At 39.3% G+C, this 27,610-nt stretch overlaps 3 protein-coding genes and 1 non-coding gene across 5 annotated transcripts in view; 3 read left to right on the forward strand and 1 right to left on the reverse strand.

Moving 5' to 3' along the window:
* The window catches only part of CNRIP1 (cannabinoid receptor interacting protein 1), a 1,091,934-nt gene that overhangs the window by 413,218 nt on the left and 651,106 nt on the right, over positions 1–27,610 (forward strand). The gene's annotated exons all lie outside the window — the stretch shown is intronic.
* Positions 7,046–7,469, forward strand: LOC126934096 (60S ribosomal protein L7a-like). The gene has a single exon (XM_050754573.1). The coding sequence runs from the start codon at positions 7,046–7,048 to the stop codon at positions 7,352–7,354; it is 309 nt and encodes a 102-aa protein (XP_050610530.1). The 3' UTR covers positions 7,355–7,469.
* LOC126934098 (60S ribosomal protein L7a-like) lies at positions 7,574–7,889 on the forward strand. Its single transcript, XM_050754575.1, has one exon. The coding sequence runs from the start codon at positions 7,574–7,576 to the stop codon at positions 7,844–7,846; it is 273 nt and encodes a 90-aa protein (XP_050610532.1). The 3' UTR covers positions 7,847–7,889.
* On the reverse strand, positions 19,319–19,425 carry LOC126934601 (U6 spliceosomal RNA). Its single transcript, XR_007719053.1, has one exon. It is a non-coding gene; the product is annotated as a U6 spliceosomal RNA (small nuclear RNA).

Here is a 27,610-nt window from a genome sequence, read left to right on the forward strand (position 1 = left end):
TATTTTCCAGGGCAGACAGTCAGTGAGAGGAATTCAGATACTTGAGTGTCCCAGTGTCTCTGCCTTTCTTCCAGGATTCTAGAAAGAAGTCCATCTCTAGATCTTAAAATGACTCTACGCTTCTCTCCCTCCAGCCCAAGGAAATCCATTCCAGGCTGCCTCTTCTACCTAGAAGGCTTTGCGCCAGCCTCACTCACTGTAGGGAGGTGTCCTCCAAATATTCCCGTGAAGTGAGCTTAAAGTTGAGCTACAGAGATATGGTTATTCGCAAGGAGGGTTTAAATATGACAAAGATGTCCGTAGTCTATAACAGTGGTAAATGAAGCGTCTTCTGTGATCCTAGCATGTTCACTCAGTGGGGGACATTGTCAGGTGTTATAAATTGGCAACAACTTTTGCCGTGGTTTGTTTGGCTGTAGTGGCCTCATAATTAGTGCTTGTAGAGAAATGGGAGAGGTGGGTCAGTCACTACAGGCTAGACGGGGGCTTGGGGACAGTCTTGATGGGTTCCTGCTAGCATTTTCCAGAATGATTTTACAACTCAGAGACATCTAAATGTCAAAGTCTTCCTACCCAAATGTTACCATCCTCTTGAGGTAATTCTCAGTGTTCTGACTTGGTTGGAGTGTCCTGGTTCCTAATGCTGTCCAAGGACTCCAGTGTTCTGTAAGAGGTGGATCAGCCTTTTCAAGGCCTATAGAGATAGATACATGAGGTTTGGAAGGGACTCTTCTGCTTCTGTAATTCAAGGCAGTGGAAGAACGATATACATGGTGATGTTCAGCCTATAGATGAATATTTCCAGAGTTGGAGAAGTACAGGTAAAAATTAACCATGCACATGGGAGCAGTCGAACTGTAACCTGGAAGCCTAGGCAGGGAAGGGTTTCTTGCAGTAAGAAATAGTCAACAGAGCCACATGCTGTGGAAATCAGGAGGATAAGCCCTAAGAAAACTCCAGTGATTTGGCACAAGTGTCACTGTCATGAAGGAGCATTCCAGTAAAGTAGTGCAAAGAATGTTAGACTGTGCTGGGTTACCAGGAAGCAGAAAACTCTCTTTCAAGAAGATAAGGGGTAACTTGTAAATGTTCAAATGTTTTATTTGCCACAAGGAGGAATCCCAAGATATTCAAAGGTACCAGGAATTTCAAGGTCCTTGCCTTCCAAAAGATTGGAGAGTTTGTCTGACTAGACTGATTGTCTCAAGGCTTTAGTCCTGCACTCTGATCACTGTTCTACCTGAATTTACTAAGCTTCCTTCCTTGAGACAGTAATTATTAAATATGCCCTGCCTATCTACAATATCAACCTCTTAGTAACTCGCTCTCTCTTACTTGCCCTCTACTTTCAAACACATGTGATTGAGCCTTTTTCCCTGGTTGTCAAACACAAAGTTTACTGTCCTAATAATCTATCAAGAACTCACTGGGCACTAAGTACCATTTGTCTGCATTCTTAACAAAGGTTTTAGAAAAGGCTCCAGGTAACCCAGACTACCCTAAAAAATTTTGAGGAAAAAGCATTTTTTCCCTAGAAAAGAAATATTTGCCGCAATATGGAAAAATCTGATACTCTCCATAAAGTTTTATGTCAATCAGGTAGGTCCAATGTTTTCCAAGTTCTTGGAGAACCCTCTAGTCCCTGGGACCACCATAGGCAAAAAGTGAACTGAGTGTTCCCAGAAGCAATTTATCATCTGGAACAACAAAGTGTCTTAAGAATCTGAATCAACTGAGTATTGACTTTTGGTGATAGGGAAAACAAAGATACAGTAATAAAATTAAGCCCAGAGGCAGAACCATAGGCTAGAGCAAGATGTCTTGATGATATCTTATGGGCCAAACCAGCCACAACTTCAGCCTAGAAACAGTCTAGGCTGTTTGAACTCAGCATCCCATTGATACCCTATCCAAAGCCCAACCAAGTCAACCTTAAAAATAAATTCAGTTCAATAAGTCCCTTGACTCATTTAAGGACACTCCAAAACACATCCCAAAGCCCTGCTAACACCTACTCCAATGCAGTGATAAAACCCATTCAACACAGACCCAATCCAACTCTGACCAATTCAGAGCCCTGTGAAAAATCAGCCCCTTTCCTATATCAGTGTCAGCCCAAAGGCAGATCCTGTTTAATCTGGTTTGCATCCCAGCTCAGCTAAGGCCACACAACATCCCTGTGCATCTTAGGTCACAGCCAAGCCTCTGAAGAGCACATTCTTACCAAGGATCCAGTCAAGAGTAACCCATAGTTTATAACAACATACCCTAAAACATCCATTTCAGATGCTCAAAAGGACCCAAAGACTTGTTGAACAAAAGGTTCGTTTCATTTAGACCAGAGACCAGGCCAATCCAACTCAGAACTCAGATGAGAGTGCAAATGGACCAGTACAGTCCAGGGTCCTGACAAGCCCAGAAAGTACAATGCTCAATGGAAGCCTGTATTAAACAAGTCAAGGCCAACACAAATCTAGACACAAGACCAATTCAGCCCAATCCCGTCCAATTCTGCTCAATTCTGGCATAAACGTATTTAAGAGTAGGGTCTTACTTGGAGACACCAGATCAATGCACAACTGAAGATGCCAGCAAAAATCTACCCAAATCCATCAAGCCTGACACCCCTTTGATCATTTTGCTAATGGCCACCATCCAAGTCCCAAGCCAGAGAGACTAGTGATTCTCAAAATGTGTGAGCATGTGTGTTTTGTGGTTGATGTGGGGAATGGGTACTGTGAAGGTGGGGACAAAGAGATTTGCTCACTCCGAAATAACCAATGGAGGTTTATCAAGGTACCTTCATCTGAAGAATATCAATAATGAGTGTGGGGTTTGAGGAACACATATACTTTTAAATAGTCTTAAAGTGACCCAGTTTGTTTCCTTCTTGCTTCAGACCCTCTTCCTCCTGATGTGATCTTTTGAAATAGGTAGAATGAACGATAATTCCCATATACTGTTTGAGGCCTAGGCAGGACAACACACTGACTAATACTGTAACCTCATGAGAGGCTATTTGGAGCAAAGCACAAGTCCACCAGTTTTAACTGGGTGACTGTGCAAGGTACTTGACCTGTCCACCCCACAACTTCCTTTCTGCAAGATGGGGATAATAATATTATGTACCTCATTGAGTTGTTATGCAGTTTCCATGAGATAATGTATGTTATGTGTGGCCCTCAGGAATTATGCAGTCAATGCTGGCTTTTATTGTTATTGGAGGGTTCTGGGAAATTGCTTGTGAATTTCTTCTTGATATGCAAAAAAATTTTAGAAGAGCCACATTCAGAGCGGCTCACCAGTGAACCAAAGCTATTTCTCTCCTGTGGACATTCACATTATCAACTTTGAGAAACGCAAAGATAAATATTCTAGCTCATCTCCAGGAACTACTGGGAGATGTTGGTTTCCTAGGATGCATGCAGAAAACAAATAGAAAACATGCTTTGGGGATATCAATTATCTATTGGCAGCCCTGCTGTTTCTGCTAGCCAAAAATGCTGGATAGCTAAGCTTTAGTGGAATGTCTTGAGTACACTGTAATAACCCATGATGCTTCTTTCTGATATTGGGTGTTGAGATCTAGGGATCCATAGGAAAGAGCCATTATTATTCCTTCTCATTAACTCATTCATTCATTTAAAAATAGTTTTTGGATATCTATTATTATATGGCAAACCTTGTGTTTACACTGAAGATACAAAAATAAATACAACCTGGACCTTAACAGAGTTTAGTTAGGAGACAAAACACATAAAACAGGTGTTGGTACAATAATGTGGTTAGTCTGTCTTTTAGAGGAAGCTCAATATGTTCCAATCACTGCACTATGCCAATCCCAAGAAGCAGTTCTGACATTGTGGACTCCTTAGTGAGGCACTGTTGGATCACAACTCGTGAGGGCGAATCATGCCAGAAGATGAATGAATTAAAACATGACAAATGTCTCTTCCTACTAGTAATGAGACATTACTTCACTAAGAATATTCAAAAGTGATCAGGGAGGCACCTGTGGCAATGAGACCAAGATCTGGGCTAATTAAGCCACTTCCAGTCTGAGTGAAAGGGATCTCTAGGGTGCTTGCTCTTTTTTATAATCCATCATGGCTTACCAGGGCACAGAAGGGCTTGGGGCAGAATTGTAGCTAGTGACAAGGTATGCATTTACCTGATGGGTTTGCCCCTGAGCATTGACACCTTAGGGAAGTGCTTGGGAGCACTCAGACCTGGGTTACATTTCTGGCACAGGTTTTCAGGCTGAAATGAATATGTCCAATATGGGGGTCTAAAAAGTAGGCCTATCCTGGAGCCTCATATGTAAAAGCATTTGTTCTTTCTGTGGCCAAAGTAGCAGTGGGGAGATCATATGCCATTCTTATAAGAGAGTTTCTGTGTCCCTGAGATAGGGATTGATTCATGAAGCTAGGGCAGACTCTTCTCAAAATAGGGAGAGCTGAAGGCATGAATGGTGTTGCTATCCCAGGTCTTGTTTTCCTCTTCATTATATTTTTCATCAAGTGTTGAAGACTCACCTGCTATGCAATCTTAATTGTAGTCATAAATGTAGGTACTTAAATTGTGAGCTTAACCCAAAGAAATAGTGAGGTCAATTGATTAACAGATAAAGAACACCAAGGGCCTTTATGGCGTAGGGAAATGACTATCTTGGCTTGAAATAGAGGGAAAAACTCCATGAAATTATTACAATCCAAGGGCCAATAAGGAGGAAGTAAAGGTCCAGCCCTAGAATACTGTCCTCTAGAAATCAAATTTGCTCAGAGGCAGAGGCAAAAACCTCAGGTGGTAGAGAAGAAGGGTTTTTAATTTGCTGTCTGAACAGAAAATTATAAAACAGAAGTATGGCAGTAGGTTATTACAACCTTAGTAGGTAATGGTGTCAGCTTAAAGCACAGTGTTTAATCATGTAGTCAATTCAGGAACTGTGGGAAAGAGAAAAACAGGGAAAAAATCCAAATCCTATAAATAGCAATACCCTATGCATATGTAGTAGATGTATTTGGAATGTTTTTTCCACATTTTGACAGTTACCCATAAATCATGTTCTCCTAAGAAACAAAACAACTATACTCTCTAGTCTTCATTGCGGCTGGAGTTTAGATTTACAAGCTGCAATCCTACTGTGCATCTTCAGTTGAATTACTTTCTCCCTCTCTGAGATGTTTCTTTATATCTTCTTTTCAAAATTTTCAGTGTATTGTCATTCACTCTGCACTGATACTGCTGCTTCATATTTAATTGCAAAATTATAATCCTGAAGACACTTACATGAATTTTATACTCAGGAACAGTGCGTAGGCTGAAGAGCTTTGGAAGTCATGAATGTACGAGTTGAAGCTATGAGTGTGCTTAAATACCACCTTGGGCTAAGAGAAGAAAGTAATAAGAACTGAGGGCAAGATTGGAGCCCAGGGGAGCACCAACATCTTTACAGAGCTTGACTTAGAAAGGGGAAACAAGAAGGGAAACAGGAATTTCTAGAAGAGAATAGTCATGAATATCAATTGGGGTAGGAAGGTCAAGAAGATAAGAACTTAAAGCTGTTCATTAGATTTGGCAGCTAGGAGTTCTTTAGTGATCTTTATGCAAGAAACTTTGTGGAAATTTGGGAGAAGAATTTATATTTTAGTGAACAGAAAAGTGTATGAAGCATTGAGATGAAGATGGTAGATCGAACACACCCATCTAAGTCTGCTCTCTCTCAAAATATCACTAAAACCAAAGCATGGGAAGTAAATGTCATCATAATCATCAACAACAACAACAATAATGAGTCCCAAAAGGATGGGAAAAAGAGGAAGAGGGAACAATGTCAATATAAATCTAACAGCTGGAAAGTTGCATCTAACCTGACAATGGGAAAAGTGATGAACCCTCCTTATCTGTATTGCAGAATCACTGGTACTGAGGGATACAGCATGGGGCTTAAATAAAGAAGGTGATTGAAAGCTCTTTAAAAAGCAACTAGATTCCCAGATGCTCTCTGGGTAGAAAGTCTTCCTCAACTTTAGCAGAAGATTGGAATGTCATTCTCTGATAAAAATAAAACAGGGTTTGGACTGGGGGACGCCAGGCATAGCTGAGGCCATCGGTTCTGTACTGAAAATAGGGGAGTTGTGGGAGTAGAGGAGTACTGAATGCACTGAATGCTTAAGGCTCAGACCTTCAGCTCTATTCCCTCACTGATCTCCATGAGTGCTGGGAGCCAGATCATTACCTTCCAGTTAGGAAATATATATATATATATATATATATATATATTTTGAATGGAGTCTCACTCTGTTGCCCAGGCTGGACTGCAGTGGCACCAGGCAGGAGATTGAAATGTTTTCTATTGGGAATTTGTCATCCCAAGAAAAAAACTCTAAAAATACTAACATCAGGGCTTTTTCAATGACTGACCGGGCCCAGTCACTCTGCAAAGAAGCCTAAAGAAGACAAGCTCCACTCACAGACTTTGAGCTTCTGATCAGTCACCACACTTAGACATGAATAGATGAACCATAATGACCACACATTCACAGAAAGGATGTGTAACGGTTTGCCTCTGTGTCCCCACCCAAATCTCACGTCCAATTTTAATCCCCAGTGTGGGAGGAGGGGACTGGTGGGAGATGATTGCGTTACTTCACCCTTGCTGTTCTTGTGATAGTGAGTGAGTTCTTATGAGATCTGGTTATTTAAAAGTGTGTAGCACTTCCCTTTTCTCCCTCTTCCTCCCGCTCCTACCATGTAAGATGTGTCTGCTTCCCTTTTGCCTTCCGCCATGATTGTAAGTTTCCTGAGGCCTCCCCAGAAGCAGAAGCCAGTATGCCACAGAAAACCTCTTTTCTTTATAAATTACCCAGTCTCAGGTATGTCTTTATAGTAGTGTGAGAATGGACTAATATAGACTGTGTTATAAAAGATTGAGACAAACATACACATACACACAGAAGAAAAGCACTTCGAGGTAACAGAGACTATGTTGAAAGGAGAGCTTCTGACAATTCCTTTTTCTTTCTCTCTCCTCCCGCCGCCCAAGATGCCAAAAGGAAAGAAGGCCAAGGGAAAGAAGGTGGCTCCGGCCCCTGCTGTCGTGAAAAAGCAGGAGGCCAAGAAAGTGGTGAATCCCCTGTTTGAGAAAAGACCTAAGAATTTTGGCATTGGACAGGACATCCAGCCCAAAAGAGACCTCACCCGCTTTGTGAAATGGCCTTGCTATATCAGGTTGCAGCGGCAGAGAGCCATCCTCTATAAGCGGCTGAAAGTGCCTCCTGCTATTAACCAGTTCACCCAGGCCCTGGACCGCCAAACAGCTACTCAGCTGCTTAAGCTGGCCCACAAGTACTGACCAGAGACAAAACAAGAGAAGAAGCAGAGGCTGTTGGCCCGGGCCGAGAAGAAAGCTGCTGGCAAAGGGGATGTCCCCACTAAAAGACCACCTGTCCTTCGAGCAGGAGTTAACACCGTCACCACCTTGGTGGAGAACAAGAAGGCTCAGCTGGTGGTGATTGCACATGACGTGGATCCCATCGAGCTGGTTGTCTTCTTGCCTGCCCTGTGTCGTAAAATGGGGGTCCCTTACTGCATTATCAAGGGGAAGGCCAGACTGGGCCGTCTAGTCCACAGGAAGACCTGCACCACTGTCGCCTTCACACAGGTGAACTCGGAAGACAAAGGCACTTTGGCTAAGCTGGTGGAAGCTATCAGGACCAATTACAACAACAGATATGATGAGATCCGCCGTCACTGGGGCAGCAATGTCCTGGGTCCCAAGTCTGTGGCTCGTATCGCCAAGCTCGAAAAGGCAAAGGCTAAAGAACTTGCCACTAAGCTGGGTTAAATGTACACTGTTGAGTTTTCTGTACATAAAAATAATTAAAATACAAATTTTCCTTCAAAAAAAAAAAAAAAAAAAGAAAGGAGAGCTTCTTCCCTAAATTGCTATTTTCAGAGTGTTGAGAGAAGATATTACATCCATAAAATAAAAAGACAATGCTAGAAAAAGGAGCTTTCAGATAAAAAAAAGAACTTTGAGAAATTATGACACAATAGTATAATTTTAAAAACACAACAGAATATTAGAAAAATAAGCTTGAAGACTTTTTTTTTTAGGAAGTAGAGCAAAAAAGACAATGCAATGAAAAAGAGAAGAAAAAATGTAAATAATGCACAAGTGCAGGAGGTCCAACATCTGAATAATATAATCATAGAATGGGAGAACAGGGAAAATAAAGGGAAAAAATGTGGCACAGATATACACCATGGAATACTACAAAGCCATAAAAAGAATGAGATCATGTCCTTTGCAGCAATCTGAATGGAGCCAGAGGCCATTATCCTAAGTGAATTAATGCAGAAACAGAAAACCAAATACTGCATGTTCTCACCTATAAGCAGGAGCTAAATATTGAGTACACATGGACACAAAGAAGGAAACAGTAGACATTGGAGCCTAATGAAGGGTGGAGCAGGGGAAGAGGGTGAGGGTCAAAAAACCACCTATTGGGTACTATGCTCATTATCTGGTGGCAAAATAATCTGCACACCAAACCCCCAAGACATGCAATTTACCCATGTAACAAACCTGCACGTGTACCCCTGAACCTAAAATAAAAGTTGGAAGTTTTTGGCCAGGGAGATCAGGCAAAAGAAAGAAATAAAGGGTGTTCACATAGGAAGAGAGGGAGTGCCAATGACATGATCCTATATCTAGAAAACCCCATTGTTTCAGCCCAAAAGCTTCTTAAGCTGATAAACAACTTCATCAAAGTCTCAGGATACAAAGTCAATGTGCAAAATTTGCTAGCATTTCTATACACCAATAATAGGCATGCAGACAGCCAAATCATGAATGAACTTTCATTCACAAATGCTACAAAGAGAATAAAATACCTAGGAATACAGCTAATAAGGAAGGTGAAGCACCTCTTCAAAGAGGACTACAAACCACTTCTCAAGGAAATCAGGGAGCATACAAATGGAAAGACATTCCGTGCTCATGGATAGAGTCAATATCGTAAAAATGGCCATACTGCACAAAGCAATTTATAGATTCAATGCAATTCCCATTAAACTACCATTGACATTCTTCACAGAATTAGAAAAAAGTATTTTAAAATTCATATGGAACCAAAAAATAGCCTGTATAGCCAAAATAATCCTAAGCAAAAAGAATAAAGCTGGAGGCATCACGCTACCTGACTTTAAACTATACAACAAGGCTACCATAACCAAACACCATGGTACTGGCATAAAAACAGACACATAGACCAATGGAACAGAATAGGGAGCTCAGAAATGAGACTGCACAATCACGTGATCTTTGACAAACCTGACAACAACAAATAATGGACAACAAATTTCATATTTAATAAATGGTGCTGGGAGAACTGGCTAGTCATATACAGAAAATGGAAACTGGATCACTTCCTTAAACTTTATACAAAAATTGACTCAAGATGGATTAAAGACTTAAATGTGACAACCAAAACTATAAAAACCATGGGAAAAAATCTAGGCAATACCATTCAGGACATAGGCACGGGCAAAGATTTTATGACGAAAACAACAAAAGCAATTGCAACAGAAGCAAAAGTTAACCAATGGGATCTAATTAAACTAAAGAGCTTCTGTGTAGCAAAAGAAACTATCATTAGAGTGTACAGACAACCTGCAGAATAAGAGAAAATTTTTGCAATCTATCAGTCTGACACAGGTCTAATATCCAGAGCCTGCAAGGAACTTAAACAAATTTACAAGGAAAAAACAACCCAATCAAAAAGTGGGCAAAGGACATGAACAGACACTTCTCAAAAGAAGATAGTGATGCAGCCAACAAATATGAAAAAAAGCTCATCACTGATTATTAGAGAAATGCATATCAAAACCACAATGAGATACTGTCTTACGCCAGTCAGAATGGCAATTGTTAAAAAGTCAAGAAACAACAGATACTGGCAAGGTTGCAGAGACAAAGGAATGCTTTTACACTGTTAGTGAGAATATAAATTATTTCAACCATTGTGGAAAATAATGTGGTGATTCCTCAAAGATCTAGAAGCAGAAATACCATTTGACCCAGCAATCCGATTACTGGATATATACCCAAGGAATAGAAATTGTTCTATTATAAAGATATATGCATGCATATGTTAACTACAGCACTATTTTCAATAGCAAAGACATGGAACCAACCCCAAAACCCGTCAATGATAGACTGGATAAAGAAAATGTGGTACATATATACCACGGAATACTATGCAGCCATAAAAAGGAATGAGATCATGTCCTTTACAGGGACATAGATGGAACTAGAAGCTGTTGTCCTCAGCAAACTAGCATGGGAATAGAAAACCAAAAACTGCATGTTCTTACTTATAAGTGGGAGTTGAACAATGAGAACACATGGACACATGGGGAGGTGGGGAACAACACACTCTGGGGACTATCAGGGGTTTGAGGGGAAGGAGAGCATCAGGAAGAAAAGCTAATAAATGCTGGGCTTAATTCCTAGGTAATGAGTTGATCTGTGCAGCAAACCACCCTGGCACACATTCACCTCTGTAACAAATCTGGAAATCCTGCATATGTACCCTGGAACTTAAAATAGAAGTTGATTTAAAAAAGAAAAAAAATCATGGAGAAAATTTCTTAGAACGAAGGACATGAGTGTCTAGTTTGAAAAAATGTTCTGAGTTCCCTGAATAAAGCTAAAAATAGACCTACTCCAAGCTGATTATTACATTTCAGAATATTTGGGACAGAGAGAAGGCTTTGTAAGATTCTAGAGGGAAAAATCAGGTCATGTAAGGAGAATCAGGAATTAAAATGACCTTGGGTTCCTCAACAGCAACATTTGAAGCCAGCAGATAATAGAGAAAAATTATTTACAACCCCGATTTCCATGCATAGTCAAACTGTCAATGAAATGTTGAGGTAGAATAAGACATGTTCCAATATGTGAGATCTCAAGAAATTTACCTGCCATGCATATGTTCTCAAGATGGTACTGGACGAGATGCACCAAAATGAAAGAGGAAAGCAAGAAAGGAAGACTTGATACCAAGAAAACAGGGAACCCACCTGTGATAGCTAACTTTGTGTGTCAACTTGGCTAAGCTATGGTGGCCAGTTGTTTGGTCAAATACCAGTTTTCATTTTGCTGTGAAAGTGTTTTTTAGATGGTGTTAATATTTAAATCAGTGGACTTTGAGTAAAGCAGATTACCTGTCCTTTGTGGTGCGCTTCATCTAATCAGTTTAAGGACTTGACAGAAAAGGCCTTCTCCTGTGGAGAAGAAGGAATTCTGCTTCCAGTGCACCTTGGGACTTGAGAATGTAAGAATTCAACTCTTCCCTTGGTCTCTAGCCTGCTCTACAGATTTTTGACTTTCCAGTCCCCACAATTGCATGAGTCAATTCCTTACAATAAGTATCTTTCTTCCTCTTTCCCTTCCCCACCTCTCTCTCTCTCTCTCTCTCTCTCTCTCTCTCTCTCTCTTTCTCTCTCAGTCTCCAAACACACATATCCTATTGGTTCTATTTCTCTGGAGAACGCTGCCTAATACACCAACCCAGGAGAAAGGCAAAGGGAATTCTTAGGATGACAGTAAAGGGCCACCCTAGGGGGATGGCTGTGCAGATGGCCTGGAGAACAGCCATTCCAGAGAGAAGGAGAAAGAAGGTTCTTAAAAGGATACTACCAAGAGGGAAAAGAGAAATTATTAATAATAGCTACCTCGATGTGATTGACATTGGAGAGCTAAGCCTCACTTCTAAAATAGAAAGTCAATAGATAATGTCTGAGATTGATGAATCAAAATATATCAGTGTATGCATATCATTGAGAAACATGGCAATGTAGAAATGACAAGATTTAGTTGAAATAGTTGAAAAGGTCTAGGGACAGGGAGAATGGTGAGATAGAAAATGAGAGCATTTTGTTATGTGCCTTAAAGACAATTTGACTTTTAAACTATGCACATTTATTATTTGGAGTAAAAATTTACAGCATTTTATTTCATTATTTTTATTTATTTATTTATTTATTTTTGAGACAGAGTCTCACCCTGTCACACAGGCTGGATTGCAGTGGTGCAATCTCGGTTCACTGCAGCCTCTGCCCCCTGGGTTGAAGCGATTCTCCTGCCTCAGTCTCCTGAGTAGCTGGGATTACAGGTACCCGCCACCATACTCGGTTGTTTGTGTGTGTGTGTATTTTTTAGTAGATATGGAATTTCACCATGTTAGCCAGGCTGGTCTCTAACTCCTGGCCTCAAGTGATCCTCCTGCCTTGGCCTCCCAAAGTGCTGGGATTACAGGCATGAGCCGCTGTACTCGGCCAAAAATTTACAGTATTTTAAAAAAAGAGATGCTTTAGATTTTTCTAATGGTTCTGCTAAGGAATCCTGCTAAGTTTGCTTCATCCTAATGCGCTATTAGCACAATGAAATGTTAAGCCATTAAAAGTGACAATCACATGAACTAGGTATCAATACATGAAGACGTTTATAAAATAATGTTGACAAAATTGAAAAAGTTGAAAAAAAACTACACAGAGTAATTTATAAACATTGAAAGCAACACTAAAAATCATATATATACATAAATCATGCATACATACACAGTAAAAATTATATATACATATAATACATTGCCTCAATGTTTATAAATTGCTCTGTGTGTTCTTTGTTTTATAAACACCACACCACACACGCACATACACCACTTAACAGTTATAATTAAAATGTAAAATAATACTCATCATTATGAGAATGATTTAATAAGTTTTGGATCGGTAACAAAGTCTATGTAGCCATCACAAATAAAGCACATGAAGCCTGTAAAACATGAGAAAGTGATATCATTGTACATTCTCACAAAAAATAAATGTACAATATATGGAGCTTATGTTGGCAACTATGAAAAATGTTCATATGGATAAGAGCTCAAAAGTAAATGTTACAAATCACACAGTGTCAAAAACAAACAGTAAATTGAAGGGGAGGCAGTAGATACAGTGAGTGTAAAAAGTTAACTGTGAAGCTATAAAATGGGCAATAGCTGGGTTAGAGTTGGCAGTAAGGAAAGAAATACAAGGTTGAAGGAGCTTTTGTGTTTGCTTGTTTGTGTGATTTTTTTTAAGTTGGGAGTTAAGTAGATATCCTTGTCTGAAAAGGAAGCTAAGGAAATGTAGAGGCTGGCAATAAGAGAGACAGAAAGAGAGAGAAAGAGAGCTAGAGAGAGTTGGATTCAGGGGTTAGCAATGACCAAAGAAATGAATTATTGTATGACCAGAACTCTGTTAAAGGCTTACATGAATGCCATAGTTCCATTAAGACTCACAACTGTGATTCTGATATTATGCTCCTCATTCTGTGAATGAAAATCTGACAGTTGTCAAATATCTTTGTTAAAAATCCATGTGGCTGTAAAGGATAGAGCTGGGATGCTCCTTTGTCCATGTCACCCGTTGAGACAAAGGAAAGCTTGCCGATAAGTCTGTAAGTGGGAAGGTGAGGAGTTGAACAAGTTTTGAAAGTTTAGGTTTGAATCTGATAATCCTTTTTTTTTTTTTTTTTTTTGCAATTGTTTCCATGACTGAAATTTCTAGGAACTAGATTTTCTGAATCCCATTCATAACACAGTGCTTGGCTTTGTTATTTCTTTATTCTACTGCAGGATGTTGATTTTTGTGTCACCAACTTGCAATTTGTCTAGTTCCTTTGAATCCTTTAAATGACTGTTTAATCCTCATGTTTCGGTAAGTGGATGACAGGGATTCTTCCTTTGACTTACAAAAGGGATGAAAGTCCTTGAATTCAAACAAGGGGTTGTTGCTTTATTTACTGTAAAATTATTTTTGCAGAGCAAATGTATAAAGCAAGTAAACAGGAAGAAGTCACTTGAATAAAACTGTTGTAATTGCGTTTGGTTTCCAAGAACGTTGTTGGGCTCCTGTGGACATCCCTATGCCCTGATGGGTGGGAGTCTCATGGGGAGCTGAGCCCCATGAGATCTGCCAGGGACTTTTCAGTGGCTCTCAGGCACTCTGTAGAGCTTCATGTGCCTGCCTATATGCTTGTCTTCCCCAGAGCTTGTGAAATAGGAGAAGTCAGTGCAGAATTCTGGTGAATCAGATTATCAGATGCCTCTTGAATATGGCATCAAGTACATTTAAGCTCAAATGCAAAGATCATCTACTAGTCAAGTCTAAGAGTCAATTCAATTCACCTTAAGTCTGAATCATTCTGAGTCCCCATGAATGAGGAGTGTTAGGGAAACGTACATGCATCAGAACTCTGAACAGCCACCCCCTTTCAGCCCCTGGAAAGGCTTGAACTTGCATGTGTCCACTCTCAGTGAGTTGCTGCCAAACTAATTCTGTTTACCTCCCACACCATGGACGCCTTCCCCACTTTGAAGTGAAAGGGATTGGAGAGGGAGCTGAGCTAATGCTAAAAGCAGCCCTGGAAAGGGGAGACAGGACCAACACCAAGAGGGAACTCTGGTGAGTCTGGGGATGAGAAGATTCTCTAGCCTCCAGGGTTCTGCATGGCTTTGGTGACCAGTGGAAATATTAGCATTGGCCAGCCTTCTGCCTCCCTACTGCTGCAAAATAAACCACCCTAAAACGTGATTTCTTAAAACAATGATTTGTTACTTCCCATGGTTCTGAGGGCTGACTGGGGCTCAGCTGGGAAGCTCTCATTTGGAGTCTCCCATATGACTGCAGCAAGATATCAGCTGGACTCTGGTCATCTGAAGGATCAACTGGGCTGGAAGTTCAAGTGGCCCACTGGTATAGCTAACAGCTGATGCTGGCTGTTGGCTGGAAGCTCAGCTGGGGTTGTAAATTTTGACACGTACATGTGGCCTCCCCATGTGGCTTGGGCTTCTTCCAGTTTGGCCTTTGGGCTTCAGAGGGAGTGGTCCTAAAGTGGGCATTCCAATGACTCAGGGGGAGGTGACAAGTCTTCTTATGTGTTAACCTTAGGAATCTCAGACTGTCACTTCTGCTTCTCTATCTTGGCCAAGGGAAGTCACAAAGTTTAGCTTGGATTTGAAGGAAGAGAATTATACTCTACTTTTTGATTCATGGAAAAGCATGACAATAAAGTAAGGGAAGAAATTGATGGAAGCCATATTTGACTGCCTCCCACAGCCTGAAAAGAATTCAGCCAGGGCACTATAGCAATGGGTCTGGAGTGTGTGTAATGAAATGACACAAATGGTTATTAAATGCTTAATATGTATCACACATCATTGCATTTTATCTTTTCAACAACCCTATGCGGTAGTAGAGCAGATTGGATTTTCAGCTCTAATTCTTCACCACCCCCTTTTGCCATCTAACTGTTGAGTGCCTTTCACATGAGAAGTACACAAAGGGGTTATTTCCCTGCACCTTGACTTTTGGCTTGATCATAAAACTTATTTTGGCCCGTGGGATAAAAGTAAATGTGATGCAAACAGGGATTTATGTGGTAGACCATGCTCCACGAGAAGGGCTTCTCCCTGGAGGTGCTGCCCCTTCCACCTGGAGCCCAGAATGAGGGACGTGGGGCACACTGGAGCCAGATGGACTTAGAGATTGAAGCAGAGATGCTCAGCCAAGTCCAGCCTCAGTCAGCTAGTTTCCAGCTAGCTGACCATTGATGGGTGCAAAATGCTTGTTATTGAATACTACTAAGATATTGTAGTTGGTTGTAATAATTGACAATAGTAGGCATTATTAACTCCATTTCCCCCCTGAGGCCCTGAGCAGTTAATTAACTTAGCTAGGAACCAGTTTTTGAATCCAGCTCTGGCTAATCCACCACCCCACACTGTCTGCCACACGGGTATCATAGGCAGGTGTGGCCAAACACCTAGGAAGTCTTACAGATTGCTGACAGTTTTGATCTTGGGGGGTGTGTGGGTTGGGAAGGAGGTTGCTGCACTGTGTTTCACTGTTTCTTGAATAATTTCCACTGAAGAGATGAAAAGCTGAGTAGGGAGGACCCATCTCCATTGCTCAAGCATGAAAGAGAGCATTGTTGATTTGACCGCCTTGTGCGATTAGCTAAAGAACTCAAAAGGCCTGGGAGGGCGTCGGTCTCACTGAGATTAGCTCTCGTGTGTGTGTGTGTGTGTGTGTGTGTGTGTGTGTGTGTGTGTGTGTGTGTGTATGCACGCGCAGGCACGCATGTGTGCTCCCCAAAGCTCTGGTGCTTGGTACTCTTGACAATGAGAACAAAGGATTTAGCACTCATCTAAGACTTAGCTTTTGTTATTGATGCAAATTAAAGCTCTTTTTTTCATAAGCTGTGTTTGCTTTCCCACTGAATGATATTCGAGTAAATGTCTGAGAGGAAAATACTGGAGTCAGAGAGAGAGAGAGCCAAACCTGGGGCCTGGTCCTGGTTTGGCCCGGGTGGTTCTGAGAGAGTCCCTTTGACTTGCTAAGGCTCAGTCTCTGTATGGCATCATGGCATCTGCCCTCGCCACTTCTAGACGTGAGAGGCAGATGACACCCCCATGGTGGAGAAACGCACACCTTCATCCAACAGGTGGTAGATGAGCAAATCTGTATATTTCTGGAAAATAAATTATTAATTCATATCTAAGACCTAGATAGATGAGATTTAATTTTTTTTTTTTTGCCTTTTTAATAAAAAATGCATGTGGGGCCTGCCTCTGTTAGAATCTGGCTGCAGTCTGTCCAGGTCACTGCTAAACATGGCCATTGTTCACTGCAGCCAAGCCAGACCAAAGACAGACATCAGCAGCTCAACAATTGCCCCTCCCATTCCTCAGCTTCAGGGTCACCACAGCCCTATCACACGTACCAGTCCCACTGGTCACCGGCCAGACCCTCAAAGCCTCTTGACAAGGCCATGGGTGGGGTCTGCCATTGACTCATCTCCCTTTCTAGCCTGTGGCCAAAGCAGCATTTTAAGCCTATATATTAACTCTCCTCTCTTCTATATTCCCTTTGAACTGAACAAATAATACAAAAATAGAGTAAAAATTTGTCCTAGCAGTAGAATAGATGAAGGATGCTATTGAAAAGCCAAAATCTGAAAAGTTTTTGTTACGTATAATATAATGAAGGACAGGTCTGAGGGAAGTACCAATGAGCTCATGATTAAAAAACAAACAAACAAACGAAAACAGTACTCGAACAGTACATTAATGGGATTTACAGCTAAGCCCCAAGGGGGCTGGATGTGAAAGCAGGACAAGGAGGATCTAGATGCAGTCAAACCTCTAATCTGCAAATGATTCATGGTCCATGCCAGCAGGAGAGCAGGTGACTGAAGCAACAGCCCCAGTTTCCATTTCACTCCGGTAACTTGCAAGACATTTCAGCAACAAGGTTATGATGAGAATTGCCATGGTACGCAAGAAAGGGGCCATTGCCCAAGCCTAACTTCAGCAGCACCACCAACAACCTGGTAAAGAAAACATTTGGCTCAGTGGGAATGTTTCCAACACTGAGGGTGCCTCTGGCCAGACCTCTACCTTGACACAAATACTGCTGTGTTCATAAAAGGAGAAGACAGAATTGAAGGCAGTTGCCCCTGGGCAAGGTCTGACTCTGCCCACGACATCTGGATTTTCAAGAGTAATAGGCATGCAGGGTGTGATGGGCTTTGACACTTGTTCCAAGCAAGAGAAGCATGCTGATGTAGGGAAGATAGCAAGGGTGTCAGCTGCTTTAATGGTCCCCTAACTAGCGAATCCTATTAGAAGACCAAGTTAACTGTAGGCAGTACCAAAGTTGTGCCCAGCAGGGACATGCCTGCTATGCTAAGGGCCTCTGTTTTGGGGCTTTCTGCATATCACTCACACATAATACTTATCAAGCAAAGCAAAAAATTCAGAAGATTTCACAGAGATTTTAGTTGTCGAAATGAATGAAGGCAGGGGACACATTACATACCCAAGTTGTTTGAAGGGATGTTCTGCTAACTTGGTTCGATTGTGTCTACAGCTGCATGCCATGAAAATTTGTCCTGTGTTCCATCTGATTGTTTGTAATTTTCTGAGATGAGATATGAACTTGCTTCAAACATAAAGAAATTGACTTTGTCACTTTTTAGTAGGCACCAAAATTTTCAGGAATGCATGTACATTTAGGGAAGGCTGTATTTCCTTTGTTTAGAACACTGTCAGGAATTGTTTGCCATTTCAGAAAAATCATGTCGTCAGTGCAACACAGCTTGTGACACTTAAGCTATTGCCAGCAGATATGTATATGAGTCTGCATTCCATGGTGATTCCACTTCCTGGTGCAAACATCTAAGTATTGAAGTTTTTCATATTTTATTTTCGTGATTTGAACTGTCAGAAACTGATAGAAACATCTTCCCATTTTGTAGCTTTGCTAGTTTTTTTTAGCATTTACAATAGTTTTTTTGGTGTTATGCATCTTCAGTCTATGTAATTTTGTTTCTAAACTTCATGACTTCAATGTAGATTGAATGTTTTGTTATCATAAAGGACCTTCTATTATTTTATTCACTAATCTTGCCACAAATTGTTCTTTTTGACAATATTACCATCCCTGATTTTGTTATTTATTTAAAGTGTATCTATACATTCCTTCCAATTTCTTTTTTTCACATTATCAATGTTTCTTTAGTTTTGTCTTTTGTAATATCTAGACTTTTTTTTTTTTAAATTTATTTATTATTATACTTTAAGTTGTAGGGTACATGTGCATAACGTGCAGGTTTGTTACATATGTATACTTGTGCCTTGTTGGTGTGCTGCACCCATCAACTCGTCATTTACATCAGGTATAACTCCCAATGCAATCCCTCCCCCCTCCCCCCTCCCCCCTCCCCATGATAGGCCCCGGTGTGTGATGTTCCCCTTCCTGAGTCCGAGTGATCTCATTGTTCAGTTCCCACCTATGAGTGAGAACATGCGGTGTTTGGTTTTCTGTTCTTGTGATAGTTTGCTAAGAATGATGGTTTCCAGCTGCATCCATGTCCCTACAAAGGACACAAACTCATCCTTTTTGATGGCTGCATAGTATTCCATGGTGTATATGTGCCACATTTTCTTAATCCAATCTGTCACTGATGGACATTTGGGTTGATTCCAAGTCTTTGCTATTGTGAATAGTGCCGCAATAAACATACATGTGCATGTGTCTTTATAGCAGCATAATTTATAATCCTTTGGGTATATACCCAGTAATGGGATGGCTGGGTCATATGGTACATCTAGTTCTAGATCCTTGAGGAATCGCCATACTGTTTTCCATAATGGTTGAACTAGTTTACAATCCCACCAACAGTGTAAAAGTGTTCCTATTTCTCAAAAATATGGAACGCTTCACGAATTTGCGTGTCATCCTTGCGCAGGGGCCATGCTAATCTTCTCTGTATCGTTCCAATTTTAGTATATGTGCTGCCGAAGCGAGCACTGTAATATCTAGACTTTTAAACAAAATCTCAATCTTTATCTTTGAATAAAGTAGTTCAATCTAGTCACTTTAAAAACTTATAATTTTGAAACACCAGATGCCACCAGAAGCTGAAGAAGCAAGGAGGAACTCTCCTCACATAGCCCTGCTGACACCTCAAGTTCAAATTTCTGGCTTCCAGAACTAGGAGAAAATAAATTTCTGTTATCTTAAGCCACTGAGTTTGTAGTAATTTGGCACAGCAGCCCTGAGAAACAAATACAATAACCTTGACACCTTTGAAGACTTCCATCAGATCTTTTGTAAAATGTCCCTTGGTTTGGATGTGTCTGAAGTTTTCCCATGATTATACCGGGGTTATGGATTTGGGAGAAGAATATGAGCAAGGTGAAGAGCACATCATATGAGAGGGCACAAGATATCAACCTGTTGAATGTTGATGATGTTCACCTTGATCACTTGGTGAAGGTGGTGTCAGCCAGATTTCTCCATTGTAAAGTCACTATTTTTTCCTTTCTATGTTCTGTATGCTAGAAGCGTGTCACTGAGTCCAACCTATGCTCAAAGGAAGAGAATTAAACTCCACCTTCTGTAATTTTACCTTCTACTTTGAATCTTGGAACTGACACATCTTCTTTTCAAATATCCCTGGAATGTTTTCAAAAATTGATCTAGACTTGAGAAAAGCTCTATAAATTCCAGTTGGAGATTCACATGCCATATTCATTAACTATAATGAAATAAAACTATAAATTAACAATAAAAGAACAAATGACATAATTCAAAATATGGTCCTACAATATTTTTTGTCACTGAAGTAATAAAACATGTAGTTATTGGCTTTTAAAATAAATAATAATGATATCAAGAATATATGTCGAAAATTAAGGAACTAAGTCAGTTATACACAGAAGAAATTAACGATGGTAAATGGTTTTATTGTTTAATATAAAAGGAATGATAAATTAAACTTAAGGAGAGTAAGACCTGGCTAACACGTTGAAACCCCGTCTCTACTAAAAAATACAAAAAACTAGCCGGGCGAGGTGGCGGGCGCCTATAGTCCCAGCTACTCGGGAGGCTGAGGCAGGAGAATGGCGTGAACCCGGGGGGCGGAGCTTGCAGTGAGCTGAGATCCGGCCACTGCACTCCAGCCTGGGTGACAGAGCGAGACTCCGTCTCAAAAAAAAAAAAAAAAAAAAAAAAGGAGAGTAAGAATTTAAAAATTAGTAAGTAATATTAAAGAAAACATACGCTGATGAATTATAAAACAAAACAAAAAAAGGAGAGAATTGATAAGCAAACCCCAGATCAACTTGGGGTTATCTTAACACTAGGCAGAGCCTTGTGTTAAGCCTTGCCTAGTGTTAAGATGACACACACTCGGTTGCAGAAGTCATCTGGTTGAACTATCGCAGCTCGGGCAGGAATCTGCACCAGGAGACAAATCTTGGCAATTCAGTGTTCAACCTTAACCTCATGTCTGACAATCACAAGTTTCAGGAGGGGCAGCTTTGTTCTGATTCAATTGTGGGCCACAAGAGCAAGCATCCAGGCCTCTCTTTCAAGTATCTAGGTTTCAGCATCAGAACCAGACCTTCTGTTTAGGGAACAGCAGCAGCTGCAATTCAGCTTATTCTGGCAGCCATTGAGGAATCTTCCAGGCTCAGTGAGACATGTATGGTTCTGGCTTCATGTAGAGCTAAGAGTGACCAGGAAGGCCCTTCAGACACAAATATACTCCCATGATGGTACAGACATGGTAGGCAAAGCCCTAGGGAGAAAGTCTAGAATCTGGCAAATCTTGGCAAATGAGTTTCGAGTGTATTACCAGTGAGCTATTATTTGCACCCCAACTGTAAGGCAGGATACTCCAGTTATTTAGAAATAATTTATTAGGAGCTGAAGTCCATTTTCTGATTAAGCTAAATGTTTTATCTTGCATTATGAAACTGACCTTTTAATAACGCTCAAATCATAGAAAGAACATTAAAAAATCTGAGCAAAGTTCTATCCTCCTAGTTCATTTAAAATAATCCATTCAAATATAAACATTTAAAAGTTTATTTTATTAATTTCTTTCTTTTTTTCCAAGTTAAGGTAATCTACCAAATATTAGATAAATGAGATAAAATAAATCTTTCAATGTATCTATGACAAACTGACTGTTGGAATTCTGTATAGTGATGAGAAAAATAGAAATATAAGTTGAGGATATCTGCTATCACTTTTGTATTTTCTTTGTACTTAATGGTTTAACCAATGCAATTAGGCCAAAAACCAGTGAGAAAGAGAAAAAAAATGAAAGAAAGAAAATGAGAGAAATGGAGGTAGGGAGAGACAGAAAGGAAGAAAGAAATAATATGCAGTACATATTATAAAAAGGAAATACATGATCAAATTCACAGACATTATTATCTCCACAAGAGTACCTTTACTTTGGAAGCCAGTTGCATGTCACCAGATCACCCTCCCCTCTGACCAGCCAGCCACAAATTCAGCCTAGTTTGAATATGTGGGTAGATATTATTTAAATGTAAGGTCTGGCAAGTTTTCTCTTGCGCCTTTTTTTTTTTTTTTTTTTTTTTTTTTTTTTTTTTTTTGAGATGGGATATTGCTCTGTCTCCCAAGCTGGAGTGCAGTGGTATGATCTCTACTCACTGCAACCTCTGCCTTCCAGGTTCAAATGATTCTCCTGCTTCAGCCTCCCGAGTAGCTGGGATTACAGGTGCCCGCCATCACACCCAGTTAATTTTTGTATTTTTAGTAAAGACAGGGTTTCTCCATGTTGGTCAGCCTGGTATTGAACTCCCAACCTCAAGTGGTCCAACTGCTCCGGCCTCCCAAAGTACTGGGATTACAGGCGGGAAGCACTGTGGCCAGCCTCTTATGCCTTAATTTGATTGTGCTGATATTCTTGATTACTTATAAACTTTCAAATATTTGGGAAATTAAAACTCAATGAATATATGTATCTATCAAAATAAAATTCCTTAGAAAAATTGACTTATAGGTTAAAATGTATTAGTGAATGTTCTGGAAGGATCCAATTGCTGGAGGTTTGTTTTAAATGATACAGTTATGTCAGATAAACTCTTAGATAAGCCCTTGCCTTGCCCATTATTATAGTATCTACAATTGGGCAGAGACCAGAAAGATACTGTAATAATGGGCAAGGGCTTATCTAAAATATTTTTTGTTAATGTTACTCTCTGAGAGGTCTCTAATAGGATATTATCTGCTCCTCTCTGGTGTCTCTTGGGGTCATGAAGTCAGGAAAACTTCTGATGACCCTGCAAGTCAGCCAGCTCTGTGTATGCTCTGCATCTCCCAATTCCAATAGGCCAAGTGCAGAAGGTGAACCATGGCCTGGTGTCAGTTACTCAGGTCATCCCCAAGGCCAAACAAAACTGCAAATGGAAAGCTGTGCACAGCAGGCTTCTCAGCGGTGATTTAGAATCTTGCAGAGAGCAGGGCTTGGCCCTGTCACAGCCCAGGAACAGTGAGCTCTCTCTGCAGTCCTCTTGCATCCTGGTGCTGAATGAACTCATTTTCACTTACACCACTCTTCTGGGAATATGGGTCAAAGGCTGAATGTTTGGAACCACCAAACATTGAGTTGAGCCAGCAATGAGAGGCCTCTGCCTCATGTTGGAATGAAAGAGCAGTTTCTTTCCATCTGCACAGGTCTACTCTCTTTTGTCTTCATAACATGATCTTACTTGTGCTTTCAACTTTTTAAAATTGGGAGTAAGTACAAAGACTACTTTAAAATACATGTAAGATGTGAAGAATAATGTTACAATACACACCCATGAACACCCCTCCCCTCGTCTAGTTTGAGAGAGAGAGACCATTACTACCACCTTGGAAGTCTTCCACGTACTCATCATGAACACTTCTCCCCGTCTCAGGGGTTAATATCTATACCCAATTTCGTGTTATTATTCCCTTGTTTTTCATCATAGTCTTACCACAAATGCATGCATTTCTAAAATATACATGTTGTCTATTTTGCATGTTTTTGTACTTTATATAAATGCTATATGTTTTCTAGTGCAATTTGCTTTTTGGGCCCCAAATTATGTTCCAGAGAGTCATTCATGTTGTGTGTGGCTGTGATTAATCTGGTTTTTTTTTTTTTTTTTTTTTGATGTTTAGTATTCCTACTAAATAAATATAATATGTTTGTCTGTTTTACTGTTGGCAAATATTTGGTTATTTCCAGTTTTTTGCTGTTTCAAACTCTGTTGCTATGAACATTTTTGTACATGTTTCTGGATGCCCATCTGCAAGAGTTTCTCTAGGATGTATACCTAAGAGTGCAAATATTAGATCGGAATATTCACAGCTTCAACTTCATTAGACAATGCTGAATTGTTTTACAAAGCAGTTGTATAAATTCACAGTTGTTCTGGTCATTTTCTGGTTACTGAACATTCTCTTTGATACCCAATATTAGACTTTTTCATTTGCCACTTGGATGGATATACAATGATCTTCCCACTATGGTTTAAATTTGTATTTTTCCTATTACTAATGAAGTTAAGATCTCTTCATATCCAGATTCACCATTCAGGGTTCCTCTAATGTTAGAAACCTGTTCATGTCCATTTTTCTACTCATCTTTTTCTCATTGATGTGTTGGAATTCTTAACATCACTTTTGTACAAATCTCTTACTTAGTTTATGTGTTGCAAATATCTCTACTAGGTTGTGGCTTGTCTTTTCACATGATTTTTGTTGTCTTTGGGTAAACAGACATTCTTATTTCTAATGTAGAGAAATTTATTAATATTTTATTTTATGACTAAGATTTTGTATGTGAAGTTTAGCAAATCCTTTCTTCTCTCAATACTCATGTAGTTATTATTTTATATTATCTTCTACTTTTTTGCCTTTTATATTTAGAGATTTAATATACTTGGGATTAAATTTTTAATAAGGTGTGAGGTAAAGGTCTATTTCATTTTTCAGTTTGTTTTTATTCCATTTGGCTACCTAATTGTTTTAATACCATTGATTAAAAAGCCCATGTTTCACCCACTGAACCTAGAGTGCAACCTATGTCCTATTCCAGCCATCTATAGTTGTGTGAATTTATTTCTAGGCTTTCCATTTCATTCCATTGATGAATTTGAATATCCTAATACTCATATCACATCATCTTAATTACCATGTCTCTGTCATAATTATGATAGGTCAAGTTTACTCACTTCATTGTTCTGCAGCAGTAACTTGGCTGTTTTTGACCCTTTGAAGAAGGGTCTGAAATTTTATCCTACTTGAAAGCTATCGTTTCATGGATGATGACAGAAGACATGAGACTTCTGGATCAGAGACAAAGGACTTTATTACTCGTTTCACAGCAAGCAGTATGAGCATGAGCATGTTTGTGTCAGTGCTCCTTGCCTATGAGTCTGATAGAAGTGAAGATGTAGACCCAGATTGATGCTTGCACACACAGTGGATTGCATTACTGAGAGAAACCCTGAGCTTTGGGAACGCGAATCTTTTATAATAGACAGCATGCTTGCTCTTTCCTCTAAAGGAAGACACTATCTCTATCTTCCAAAGCTATTTGCCATACAAAAAATCTTTGCAAAAATTAGTTAAGAGCAAAGGGCAGTCAGTGCTTCTACTCACAAGATGTGTAGAAGCACCAACAACTCATGGAGAACTGTCTCCCAACTGGCCCCTGATCTTCCATGTATATTGTAAATTTAGTTTGTTATGTACTACACACACACACACACACACACACACACACACACACACAATATGTTGAAAATTTGTTTTCAATTTGCCTTGAATCTATAGATTGGAGAAGAGTTGACATTTTGTAATATTAAATCTTCTAATTTAAGGCTATGGTATATCTCTGCATTTATTTAGTTTACCTTAACATCTCAATAAAGTTTCCATAAGAGTCTAGCACTTCTTTTGCTAGTTATTACTTAGAAAAATGATATCTTATCTCTTCTCAAATTCCTGCAATGTCTCCCTATTTTACTCAGAGTAACACCCAAAGGGGCTCTTCATGATTTAGTTTTCCATTACCCCTCTGCCCTCATCTCCTATTACTCTCTGCTTTGCTCATTCTGCTTCATCCACATTGACTTCCTTGCTGTACTTTTAATGTGTCAGACATGCTTTATCTTAGGCCTTAACACTAGCTGTTTCCTCTGCTCATAATGCTTTTCCCTCAGAAATATTGGCATGGCTAACAACTTCATCTCCTTCAGTCTTTGTTCAAATGTCACCTTCTCGATGCGTATCCCAATATTCTATTAAAAATTGCAAACTGCCTGTTACCTGCTGACACTCTTGATTCCTCTTACTCTGCTCAGTACTTTTTTCTTAGAATGCTAAGAAAACATACTATGCAACTATGTTGTAGCATAAATTACTATCCTACCAAATATCCTACTATTAATTAATTATATTTATCATTATTTCTGTCTCTTCTAACTAAAATATTAGCTAAAAGAGGCAGGGTCTTTGCATTTTTATATGCTGATGGATTTCTATAGTGGAATAGTGCTATGGATATAGCACTATTAAGATGCTTAAGAAATATTATTAAATAATTTTTCCTAGGTATGTCATATCTTTTGCAATTATAAGTGTATCTACAAAAAAATTAAAGTTTCTATGTTTGCTGCTGATGCATAAAAATACAATTCATATTTGATTGTCATTTTGGTACTTAGAAATCTCTAAATTCTCTGACTCCTATAACTTATATAGGTTTGTTTGAGTTTTTACACAGAAAATCATGTCATCTGGGTGGAATGATGGGTTTTTCTTCTTTCTTTCTAATCTTTATGCCTTTTTGTTTATTTTCTTGCTTTAAAAACTTTCAGTAAAATGTTTCTAGAAATTGTGATGGCAGGCATCTTTTTTTTTTTTTTTAATAGGAATGCTTTTGTTGCTTTATACGATACAGTAGATTTTTGGAGGGGATGATCCAAACAAATGTTTAACTACTGAATTAAACATTCAGTAGTTTAATGAAGTTTCTTCTGATTCCTAGTTTTCTAAGAATTACTTCTTTTAATAATGAATGTTCAAATTTACTATGTATTTTTTGTTGCTATTGAGATACATCATAAAATTTTTGTCTTTTAATGCAGCAAATTACATTATTTCCTATGATCAAAACAACTTGGATTGCTATGACACATCCAACTTAATCATGCTATATTATCTTTTGTGTACATTGCCCAATTGATTTGTAATTATCTCGTTAAGAAATTTTGCATCTATATTTATGACAGAGATTACTCTTTAATTTCACTTTTTCATACAATCCATGTCAGGTTTTGAAATCAAGTTAATAATATTCTTACGAAATGAGTTGGAAGTACTCCTGGTTTTGTTTTCCCCCTATACACTTGAATAGTTTGTATACGCTTAAAGTAATTTGTATCTTCAATATTTGTTAGATTGCCTGTAAAAACCATCTTGGTCTGGAATTTTCTCTTGTGAAGTTTATAAACTGTTGACCCCATTCCTTTACTACTATTGTACATTTGTTTTCAATTTTATTAATTTCGGAGTTGTCAATATTATTTCTTTCCTCACATGTATTTTGTATACGTTATGCTTATCCCTCATTTGTAAAACTGAAGGCCTAACTCAATGCTCAGCCATTCTTCTATAAAATGAAGATTTAAGGCTACCAGTTTTTGACTACACATTGCTATAGCTGCTACTCATAAGGTTTAATATGCAGTGTTTTCATTATTGCACAGTTCTAAATGTGTTTTACTTTTATTCATGAATTTTTGTTAGTGTTTGTGTTATTTAGAATTAGTATACCTGATTTCAAAACAAATGGGTAATTTGGTTTTATTTAGAGAAAAATGTTTATTTTATCCTAATTAAAATTAGGTCAGAAAAATTTCTTCTCTTATGATGCCAATATTTGAGCTTTTTGAGATTTTATTTATGTCTCAGCAAGTGACCAATACTTATAAATGTTTCTTTTTCTTTCTTTCTTTTTTTTTTTTTTTTGAGACGGAGTCTCACTCTATCGCCCAGGCTGGAGTACAGGGGGGTGATCTCGGCTCACTGCAAGCTCCGCCTCCCGGGTTCAGGCCATTCTCCTGCCTCAACCTCCTGAGTCGCTGGGACTACAGGTGCCCGCCACCACGCCTAGCTAATATTTTTTTTTTTTTTT

Source organism: Macaca thibetana, chromosome 13 (assembly GCF_024542745.1).
Source record: "Macaca thibetana thibetana isolate TM-01 chromosome 13, ASM2454274v1, whole genome shotgun sequence".
In the NCBI taxonomy this organism is placed as follows: Eukaryota; Metazoa; Chordata; class Mammalia; order Primates; family Cercopithecidae; genus Macaca; species Macaca thibetana.

Coding starts and splice junctions, on each gene's coding strand:
- LOC126934096 (XM_050754573.1), top strand. CDS start 7,046: ATGCCAAAAGGAAAGAAGGCCAAGGGAAAGAAGGTGGCTCCGGCCCCT.
- LOC126934098 (XM_050754575.1), top strand. CDS start 7,574: ATGGGGGTCCCTTACTGCATTATCAAGGGGAAGGCCAGACTGGGCCGT.